Source organism: Oreochromis niloticus, linkage group LG1 (genome assembly GCF_001858045.2).
Source record: "Oreochromis niloticus isolate F11D_XX linkage group LG1, O_niloticus_UMD_NMBU, whole genome shotgun sequence".
NCBI classification, from domain to species: Eukaryota; Metazoa; Chordata; class Actinopteri; order Cichliformes; family Cichlidae; genus Oreochromis; species Oreochromis niloticus.
The window spans coordinates 4,239,703-4,251,539 of NC_031965.2; the positions used below are offsets into that span (position 1 = coordinate 4,239,703).

The window sequence follows — 11,837 nt, forward strand, 5'->3', positions numbered from 1 at the left end:
TTTTAAAAGTAACTTTCCCAACACTGACGATATTCCAAACAGCTTTAAACAAATGTGGTACCACAGAATTTTCAGTATGTTGTATTCATAATCCTACAGTGAGTACTCTTCTACCAGCCTCAAATTTTCCCGCATGATTTCAAACACTAGATACAGATTATGGGATCCTATTCCTTTTAAACACTCACCATGTGATTTGGTGCTGGGCCTTTAACCCAGCACCAAATCACAACAACAGTTGCCTCAAGGCACTTTATATTATAAAGACCCTACAATAATACAGAGTAAACAGTGAAACACCAACAATCATATGACCCACCCTATGAGCAAGCACATGGGCAACAGTGGGAAAGAAAAACTCCCTTTTAACAGGAAGAAACCTCCAGCAGAACCAGGCTCAGGGAGAAGTGCCCATCTGCTGTGACTGGTTGAGGTAAGGGGAGAAAGACAGGACAAAGACATGCAATAGATGAGAGCCAGCGATTAATAAGAACTAATAATTGCATGCAGTGAAGTATATAAACACATAGTGAGGTAAAAAGGTGACTGAAGAAGAAACACTCAGTGCATCGTAGGAATCCCCCAGCAGCCTAGACCTATTGCAGAGCCAGAGGGTCCAAAGCCCATCGCCATTTGGGCCAGAGCCCAAGGGTCCTGAGCCCGCTCATGCCACCGAAACCCACAGCTCATGCTGTGGGTTTCTGAGCCACCACCATCCGTGCTGCCAGAGCCCGAGGGATGTATTCAGTTTGGTCCTGCTTCATCTCGCTCTGCTTTGTCTGTGCCAGAAGGTCATCCCTTTCATCATGGCAAACCGCCTGAGGAGTTCCATCTCTTTCGCTGTCGCTGGCCACTTGCAAGACTGCCTGAGGTGTCCCATCACTGGTCATGTCTCCTCTGTTGTTGGCCTTCAGAGTTTCTCCATCTTCGCCATCAGCCTCTTGGTCCACCATTTAATCTTTGCCTCCACTCACTTCCTCTTCTTTATTTCCAAAGTCATCCTACAGCTACTATCTCATGCTGCCTAGCTACAGTCTCCCCTGACATCACCCCACCCCATGCAGTCTCCCATCTCTTTCAGATTGCACCTTCTGTATAAGATGTAGTCCACCTGTGTGCATCATCCTCCACTTTTATAAGTCACACTACAGGGAGTGCAGAATTATTAGGCAAGTTGTATTTTTGAGGAATAATTTTATTATTGAACAACAACCATGTTCTCAATGAACCCAAAAAACTCATTAATATCAAAGCTGAATGTTTTTGGAAGTAGTTTTTAGTTTCAGCTAATTTAGGGGGATATCTGTGTGTGCAGGTGACTATTACTGTGCATAATTATTAGGCAACTTAACAAAAAACAAATATATACCCATTTCAATTATTTATTTTTACCAGTGAAACCAATATAACATCTCCACATTCACAAATATACATTTCTGACATTCAAAAACAAAACAAAAAAACAAATCAGCGACCAATATAGCCACCTTTCTTTGCAAGGACACTCAAAAGCCTGCCATCCATGGATTCTGTCAGTGTTTTGATCTGTTCACCATCAACATTGCATGCAGCAGCAACCACAGCTTCCCAGACACTGTTCAGAGAGGTGTACTGTTTTCCCTCCTTGTAAATCTCACATTTGATGATGGACCACAGGTTCTCAATGGGGTTCAGATCAGGTGAACAAGGAGGCCATGTCATTAGTTTTTCTCCTTTTATACCCTTTCTTGCCAGCCACGCTGTGGAGTACTTGGACACGTGTGATGGAGCATTGTCCTGCATGAAAATCATGTTTTTCTTGAAGGATGCAGACTTCTTCCCGTACCACTGCTTGAAGAAGGTGTCTTCCAGAAACTGGCAGTAGGACTGGGAGTTGAGCTTGACTCCATCCTCAACCCGAAAAGGCCCCACAAGCTCATCTTTGATGATACCAGCTCAAACCAGTACTCCACCTCCACCTTGCTGGCGTCTGAGTCGGAGCTCTCTGCCCTTTACCAATCCAGCCATGGGCCCATCAAGACTCACTCTCATTTCATCAGTCCATAAAACCTTAGAAAATTCAGTCTTGAGATATTTCTTGGCCCAGTCTTGACGTTTCAGCTTGTGTGTCTTGTTCAGTGGTGGTGGTCTTTCAGCCTTTCTTACCTTGGCCATGTCTCTGAGTATTGCACACCTTGTGCTTTTGGGCACTCCAGTGATGTTGCAGCTCTGAAATATGGCCAAACTGGTGGCAAGTGGCATCTTGGCAGCTGCACGCTTGACTTTTCTCAGTTCATGGGCAGTTATTTTGCGCCTTGGTTTTTCCACACGCTTCTTGTGACCCTGTTGACTATTTTGAATGAAACGCTTGATTGTTCAATGATCACGCTTCAGAAGCTTTGCAATTTTAAGACTGCTGCATCCCTCTGCAAGATATCTCACTATTTTTGACTTTTCTGAGCCTGTCAAGTCCTTCTTTTGACCCATTTTGCCAAAGGAAAGGAAGTTGCCTAATAATTATGCACACCTGATATAGGGTGTTGATGTCATTAGACCACACCCCTTCTCATTACAGAGATGCACATCACCTAATATGCTTAATTGGTAGTAGGCTTTCGAGCCTATACAGCTTGGAGTAAGACAACATGCATGAAGAGGATGATGTGGACAAAATACTCATTTACCTAATAATTCTGCACTCCCTGTATGTTCCTCCCTCTTCTTATTAGTGTGTTTAGTATAGGTAGGGTAGGGTAGAGGAGGTCATCGCCTAATTGAAAGTTTGGTATTTTGATTCCTGGCTGCTCCAGTCTGCCTTTTAAATATCCTTTAAAAGGCAGACTGGGGTAACCCCAAGTTGCTCTTTGATGCATCCATCACAGTAGAAATGTTAGATAGAAAGCATGCCGTAGAAAAAGCACAGTGCTTTTAAGAATGGGTGAATGAGGCATGCTGAATAAAGCGCCAAGTACTCAGGTAGAGTAGAAAAGTGCTATAGAAGAACCACTCCATTTAACATATTGTTCAGTCTTGCAAAAACACATATTCAGTTATAGTGAGCAGGTTTGAGCTCCTCTGGACCAAAACAGGCAACCAGTTTTCCAGATTCCATCTAATGTTTTTATTGTGTTGTCGACACAAGGATGAATACACCGTTCCAGTTGCAAAAAACTGGCATGAAGCAGACACAAACGTGTGGAATGATTTGTGAAAACATTAAAACAGTCTATGGCTTACTGAGCATGACACTGAATCTACGTACAAACTCAAATCAACTCACTGACAGTTGGAGCAAAAAGCTTTTTCTTGTATATAAATATAAAAAGGGGAAAGGAAGGCCACTATGGGCCTAAAAGGAAAGATAAAGTCTCTTTCACCGAGACAGCTTAGCACTCAACAGAGTTATACATATCCCATTTTCTGTTATGGCACCAGTATCAAAGCATGCCCTGGACTTGCTGGTTTCCATCGCAGATGCTTCACCTCAAATAGGTTTAACGCAGCTAGTAGGCACTGAACCAACAAGTAGAATAGAATATAACTAAATGGAACCCCCCCCCAAAAAAAAAAAAAAAAAAAAACTACAACGATAGTTGTTGACTGTCACATGAGGTATTGTGGATCAAAGCATTTCTGTACATTGTCTCATTTTTCCTTGTTTTTGGAATATTATGGGAAATTGTTATGTAGTTCTAAACAAAAAAATGATCACATAGAATACACAAGAAAAATAAACAAATGAGGATGTCAACAATTTCTATGAGAAAATTCAATCCTAAAATGGCATTATATCGACATATGTATAAAACAACCAAAATGTAGCAGCAAACAGGAGAAAAGCATTGTTTTTAATCAATTTTTTTTTTTTAAACATGTAGCTGGAATTTATTTTCTATAGCAGCGGAATACAAGGAGTGTTTCTCTCCTACTCTATCCTTAATGTACAATCAGAAACCTATTTTACAAGGTTCCTACACAGTGTGACATGCTCACAGAACTCACATTTCCCACACTTTGACTCCATGTAGTAGAGAGCTCTCCTTGCTCGTGGTAATCTGTCCATCCTTATGTATAAAGTATATATCAACCTGAACATGACAACATCCCCGTGCTGTGTAGGAGCCCTTGTATAAAATATACAGCAGTAAGACGCACCCCATTGGTGAGCCCTCAAACTTTTTGCCGGCTTCGCTTCCCTTTTTCCTCTAGGCAAGTCCCAAAAAACGCAGACCACGTCTTTCAGGTTTGTGCAAAATCAAGTTAATATTTTCACCACCCTTTTTTTTAAGCTTCATTGCCCTCATAATCTATGACACGTATGTGAGCTGGGCTACAGCAATGGAGAAGAATTACAGAGACTAGTTGCAGTTTGACCTGTTCTGGAATAAGAAATAAGCTTGAATTTAACGTCAGCTCATGAAGCCATGGTCAGCATGAACCTACAAAGATAAATAATATGTTTTACTATACAAAAATGATTTGAACTATTAAAATAGTACTTTTTACGTTTAGCTCTGGGCCTTTAACATTTGGCTTTGCACACATTTAAACCTATAAAATCATGACGTCAGAGCAGCTCTGCCTGTATGAAACACTGAGAACTGGAAGGCAGCTACAGCAAGCCACAGTGCTGAGCAGCTTTCAGTTTCTGCCACAGTGCTCAATTCTGTGTCCCACACCATGAATCAGATCCAGGCATAACTGGGTGCAACTGTCAGCAAGTGCTCCCCACACTCTCCATCATCAAAAGACTCCAGCTCAAATCCCTCATTTTGTTTTCATATTGTTTTATAAACTATCACTGTGACTTTTAGCTGAGCCAGCATCACTGACCAAAAGTGCTTTTCTTTAGAAAACAAAGTTGGAATGATATTACGTCTAACTACACAGAGAAAGAACAGACTGTGGACTGCTCTGCTTATATTTGATTTTATCAAATAACAGGTAAATGGGTAAAGCAAAAATCAAAGATTGACCAAAGAATTTCCTTAGTCCAAACCTTACAATAGCAGTCCAAAGTCTTTAAGGGTGATAGAATGTGAGCATCTCACCCTACGTTTGCTTTAAGACCAAAAAAAAAAAAAAAAAAAAAAGCTTGGAAGAACAGAAGCATAAAACTAACTAACTGAGAGGTTTAAAATGATACATAATAAAGTGACTAAACATAAGCAAGCAGGGTATATGAGTGTCTGCACTACAAGACAAACATGGAAACTTGGGCAGGAACTCTAAAGCATTCCGACATAACAGAAAAGGAAGTAAAAGACGAGCCTCTGCTTTCACGCGAAGCCCTGATGACAGACTATGAGAACCTACTGTACATGACACTTTGGGATGTTTAAGTAGGCATGCTCAGTCTGCTTTAATTGAAAGATTCCTAATTTAATGTGTGAGGGAATAAGAAAAACATTTTGCCTCTGTGGCTTCAGCTCCAGCCCCACAGAGCCCATTGATATTCAGTGTCTGTTCTCTCTGGTACATCTCTGTAGAGTTCATTTCTTTTCCTGGCCTGGGAGGGGACACTGGCAGGATATGTGACAGGGGTAAGTTGCATGGTGAGCATCCTATCTTGGCAGCCGTAGTGGACAGCAGGCATGTGAGTGACACGCTGGAGGAGGAAGGGAGGGAGGGAGGGAGGGAGTTCAAGTGGGGTAACCCATCCCTGGCCCGCCCGTTACCACCCTCTGACAACTTTCCCTCCATCACTGCTCATTGTGCGACGTAGCTCCGGGTCGCCTCAGATGTTGATGTCTCTGACGTCTGTTGGGGTGCAGGACAAGTCTGCGTCCTCGTCAACTTGTTTAGTTTCTGTTGTGCCATTGTGCTGTTGTGCCTGTCGCAGGCTAGACTCCAGCAGAGACTCTATCTGCTCCTGACATGACCGCAAGCAGTCCTGCAAGCACAGAATTGAGACTGAGTCAAGACCGTTTGCACTGCAAACATCAAGTAAGTGACAAAACGTTTCCATACCGGGTCGCTACGAATGACCTGCGACAGGAAGTTAGTGAGGTTCTGGGAAGACAAGGACACATCTTGGCTCTTCAGGTAGAGCCCTTGAACAGCTGCTGCTACACTCCCTGCTGCCACCATTGAGGGAGGGCTGGCAATGAAGTTGACATCTGTTAAAACAGCACAACAAAGTTTTCCAGAGATGAAAAAAACTGCACGCTCATTGCTAACCTAAGAAACTCAGAACTCTGTTTTCTGCTTACACACACACACACACACACACACACACACACACACACTTAAAAGGACCGGGCTTGCATTAAGAACAAAGTTCATGTCACACCTGTAGCACACAGTGCCACAAAGGTCTGGGCATGTTTCCTGAGGATCTGCTTGGTGGAGGGATAGATCTTCAGCTTGGACAGGAAGTGCTCGATGAAGTCATGAGGAGTTACTGAAGCCAGATCCCACTTGAGCTTGTTGAGAACCAGCAGCTCCATTTGCTGTGGATGGACAGAACAGAGGGAGTCACTCAAACTGATCCGTATATGGTCCAAATCTCTGTGGTGACATGTATTTATTCTAGCAGTTATTTTAGGTTTTAAAAGTTTTATCTAATCTGCTTTTTCTTAAAAATGACATTTGACATCAAGTTTCTATGTCCCCATCCCTTCCAAATGTATACAAACAGTCGTCTACAAAAACATATGCTGCAGTGTATGAACATGAATAATTCGGATATGTTCCTTTGAAGGAGAGCACAGAATAGAAGAAGACTGTGAGACTGGCTGGAGCCAATGTTGGTTATTGACAAGCATGTGCAGGTCTGTCCTATGACCACTAGGTGTTGCTGTGAACCAGTGTTTTCTTGGCAGCCACTGAAACCATTCATGAAATCAGAGCGGCCTCGCAGCCACCATGGGAAAGTCATCGGCAGCCATTCAGACACTGCTGCACATTTCTGCTCTTAGTTCAACGTCATTTCAGTACAGTTTCCTCTCTCCCACTCACCATGGTGACACTAACCAGATAAACTGCAAACATTAGGTATTCTGCTCATGTGCTCTTCAGTGCATATTGCCTATGTGCTGTATGTGTTATGCAACATCCAAGTGTGTAGAAGTCAATTACCAGCAGTTCCTCGGGCAGGACCGAGTTGTCCGTGTAAATACAGAGTTTCTCCGCCGTTAAGGGCACGGTCTCCTTCATTTTGGATGCTAGAAACATGCATGTGGCTCCGAGCAGCTGTAGTCTTGTTTTCCTGGTGGCCTCAACTGATAGAAATCTGTCCAAGTAGTTCATAGCGAGCGGAAAAACCTCCTCCTCACATTTCTGTTCCTCGCAGACCTGGGAGGGTAGACAAAGCTATTAGAGTATGCTTTTGCGCGGTTCCAGGAACTTCCAACTCATGTGCATTGCGAAGTCTTTGTCTCTGCTGCTCTGCGTCTTAATCCGTGCACAGCTGTTTGCGTTCAACAGCCGCACTGACGACAAACGACATTAGAACAAATTACAGTCTGCACATTAAATATGTTTGAGTTGTTTCAATTTCCTCACCACTCTATTTAAAAAACAAAACAAAAACAAAACGTAATTTCAGACCACACCGGAATAATGGCAAGTTCACACGGAATCTATTTATTAAGTAGTTTGGAGTGTTCAGCACAGACAGCAGCCGAGAATTAGTTTGCAGTCAGTTCTGACTGAGACACAAAGGTGGCGTCCATGCAAGTTCCACACTCCAATTTCAACTTCGTCATCTTTTCAAAAAATATTTAGAAATATTTAAAAATTATCTGGCCGTGTTCAAATAGGATGTAAATGATCCTTATCGAATGACTAATCGGACGGGACACAAATGTACCCGACGGCAGTCCAAGCGAATTCAAAAGAAAATGTTTTTTGCGACGGGCTTTCACGTGTTGCAGGCAGCACTTCCCCCGGCGCCCAGATGCACAATTTCAAAAATTAATAAAAAATACAAGACTGCACAGAATTCAATCCAAAACTACATGTAAATGTTTAAAAACATCTCAAGTATTAAAACCGACTTCAAAATGTCATTTCTTCATTTTACGCTTTTTAAGAATATCCATTTTTCGTGGCGACCTTCACACACAGCACGGACTGTCGGCAAGCACAACAAAGTTTAACAGCGGATAGCAGCTAAACGAGCGCCAGCAGGCACCATGGAGCTGTCTGATCTTATACAGCCATTTCTTTCCGATATTACAGAGTTATTGTCATTTCTGTTGACATTATTGATTTTTAAAGATATTAAATCTTCCTCCTGTACGACAACAAAGATGGCGCATAATACTGGCACAGACCAGACTGCATACGTGTACATTGCTGTTATTTCGGAATATTTTTTTTCCGATCTCGTTAACATTTAATGCAAGAAGCAAAAACATGCGGAATCCAAAATAATAACTAAGAAAGGCAGCCGACTCGTGGTGGAAAGTGAGTGGCCGATCTCCGCTTATAGGTGAAGGACCACCCAGCACTCATCGGGACTTTTCAGAGCCTTTATGTAACATGCACAGTAAAATAGCAGACGGAGCCGCACAACTTTGATATAACGACCAATATGCCACCTTTGGGTGTACACACTAGAGGTTAAGCAAGCGACACGCCGTCGGGGAGTTGGAAGCAAAAAGTTAAAGTCAAATAAACCAACCTCCAACATCCAGGTGGCAACTATTTTTCGCATTTTTGGTACAATTTCTTTCTGAACACACTTGAAGTAGTTTGGCGAAGGCAAGTAGTTTTCTTCGGCCTTCAGCATGGTGTGTAGAACTCGGTCATTGAGCAGGTTGACGTCCTGGTAAGCTCTCCTGATGGAGTCCACCTCACAGCACAGCAGCTGGTCCTCCATAGTAGGCTAATTCTGCTTTGAATGTAATTATCACTGCCGATAAAACTTTCGTATCTCCGGGTTAAGACGTCACCGTGTAACAGTGAGAAGAAGCTGGAGCACACAGAAACCCACAACCAGCTACTTTTGTCACCACTTTCTTCTTACTGGGCTGCCGCTACTGCGTGCTGTTACTCCGACTGTGTGCGCGAGCCCTCTGGAACAAACCACTTCGCACTGAGAGACAAAAACCCCTGCCTCGCGCTAACCAAACACGCACGAGAACACACACAAACTTTATCAGCGAACGCGCACGGCAGAGGAGATGACGTCAGCTGTTGTTAAGTGTTGGGGGTGGGCAGAGGCGGCAGGGGGTCGGATCAAAGAGATAAGCAGCCTGCAAGAGAGCGCGAGGAAGGGATTGTATTATAGGGCTATACATATATATAAGAAAAGAGAAAGAGAAGGGAAGACCTCCCTCCTCGCATCTCTCCCCCCTCCTCCTATAGCCTGGTAGCTTCTAAAGAGGAGGTGGGAGGTCCGGGGTCAGGGAGACGTCTGTCCCTTTTGGAAAGGATATGGCCAGGGGGTGGTTGCTCGTTATCAGTAGGGGGCGATAGAGGCTCACAGCCCTCCTTTTTCATATTGTACTTCCTCTGTCTGTGACTGAATGAAAGCAGAACCTCTCTGAGCAAACATAAGGTGAGCACGTGGGATAACAGTGAGTTGCTGCTTTAGTTATTCACTCCTCTGACTCCATCTAGCATGGGAGAATACTGGAAAGAGTTTCCCATATCAGGCTATAAATATCATAGCTCTATTATCAACTAACTTAAAGGCCAGTTTTCTTTTTTCTTTAGCAGTACATACATTGTATTATTGTAGGGTCTTTACCTTACAATATAACGCTCCCCGAGGCGACTGTTGTTGAGAATTAGAGCTGCTTAAATCAAATTGAATTTAATTGAATATCTTCAGTGCAATTCTGTTAGCACTGAACAGTGTAATCATATATTTATATGTGTGTGTGTGTGTGTACGTCAATATAATAAAATGTTAGAATAATAGTCAAGATTAAAGACTTTCCTGACTCTCTCTCTCTCTCTCACACACACACACACACACACACACACACACACACACACACAAGCGGGAGGAGACTGGCGTTACACCAATGGGAGGAATTGCTGTTACTAGGCAGATGTTGGTGTATCTTTTCATGTAGGGAAAAGTTCAGTGCACTGGAAAACTTGACATTGCTATTGATAATCCAATCAAAGTCCTTTGACACAGTCTTTTAAAATAAACAATACAGACCTTTACTACCGATGGTATTTTGTTCACCAGAACTGCCAGGAAACAATTTAGATTAAGTATTAATAAAGCCATGCAGAGATGTATATTCTGACTTTTACAGCGTGATGAAAACTATGAAAGTGTATTTAGCTGCTTAAGTTAAAAATTAAATGGGCACTCTGTGCACATTTTAATCTATTTTCAATATGCATTGGAGCTTTTCACATTCCTGAAATTCCTGTCTGAGCTAGTGGGTACCGTAATGCCTGAAGCAGGCTTCACCTCTGTGGACCAAGCGAGAAGTCACATTAGAATCATATCTGCACTCTGCTGTGGCTTCGAATGAGCGTATAAATGTATGAATAAATGATTCTGCTGTGTAAAACCTGTATCCATCTATTCACAAATGTTTCACAGATTGGCTCTTTTTTTCAAACACTTATTTGTGTATTACTTCCACTTTAGAAAACATGTTAGCCTTTGCTGTATACTTTTTTTTTATATACTCTGTATTGTTGTTTTATTGTAGCTGCTTTGTAACTGAATCATGCTAGTAATCCATTTCAATTTTGAATTGCTGGTTACCAATTTGAGCTTTACTGTTTTATTTATAGTGTGTGCATGTCACCTGTAAAACTTTTATCATTGTTTTATATAGTATTTTTACCATGATGTCATTCTAGTCCACATTGTTATTATGTATATTCTGCAGACACAGATGCTAATAAAACTGATCCTATGAATGATTCTAGTCTGCTTCACTGACAGCTTTCCTCTGTGGCATTTGTGTCTCTTCAGCCCCCTCGTGCACAGGCAGATACGGGTTTTCTCAGGGAAACAAAGAGAGCTGGAGCATGTGACTTTTGCTGTGAGGCTCTTCTAGCAGCTTTATGGTAACAGGGAGGGGTGTTTAAAGGGACAGTGGAGGGTGACATGACACCAGCATACGTACTGATTCAGACTATCCCACTACTGCAGAGCCCATGGCTAGTATATGCAATTTACCATATCAAGGCCACGGCTTGATAATGTGGATTCAAACATATAGCAATAAATTATTAATGACATCCACCCATTCTCTTGAATGTAATCTTTGGCAGGACTTGTGGCATAAGATATCCGTCTTTAACTCTCTGTTGACCCATATAACCAAAGTCATCTGTTGGCCTGTTTATCAGCAAGATTAAACACAATTACCAGGCCTTTCATAGAGGAGAGGTTAAGCATGGGTAAATGATGGCCCCATCACATGTTTGTGTTGATCATGATCTTCAAAACTGCAATGTGAGATGTGGATATTCTTTTAGCTAATGATGCGGTAAACTGGCATTTATTAGTTTCCCAGAAGTATACAAATTCACAATGAACCCTGTAATTGAAACTGTATGCAGACATTTATTAATCAATGATAAAGACGCTGAAGGTGATGGAAATACTCTGGTGCATTTACAGAGTGTCTGTGTCTGCGTGTGTGTGCTCATTTCTGTCCTCCAACTCAAACCCTCCCCCATGCCATTTGTAACCCTTACTTCTCAGCTTTCTGTCATGTGGTGCACTTTTTGCATAATGCTGAAGTCTTTAGTGATTAACTGTATAAGGGCGTATTCCTTCACATATATATGCATGCTCATAGATAACACAATCATACTATTGCATACCTAGATGTGCCACAGTGAGGTAAACTTTTGTCTGTGATGTGGTGTGTTTTTCTGAGTACTTGATTTTCTTTTACTCGTGTGTATTAGATTCTCTTTCC

At 42.2% G+C, this 11,837-nt stretch overlaps 1 protein-coding gene across 1 annotated transcript; it reads right to left on the reverse strand.

Moving 5' to 3' along the window:
• Window positions 1–3,076: 3,076 nt before the first annotated feature.
• ccnd1 (cyclin D1) lies at window positions 3,077–8,806 on the reverse strand. The gene is made up of 5 exons (XM_003459284.4): window positions 8,609–8,806; window positions 7,060–7,275; window positions 6,272–6,431; window positions 5,950–6,098; window positions 3,077–5,872 (listed from the first exon to the last, which is right to left on the reverse strand). Exons 1-5 carry the CDS (start codon window positions 8,804–8,806, stop codon window positions 5,717–5,719), a joined length of 879 nt encoding a protein of 292 aa, XP_003459332.1. The 3' UTR covers window positions 3,077–5,716.
• Window positions 8,807–11,837: the final 3,031 nt, after the last annotated feature.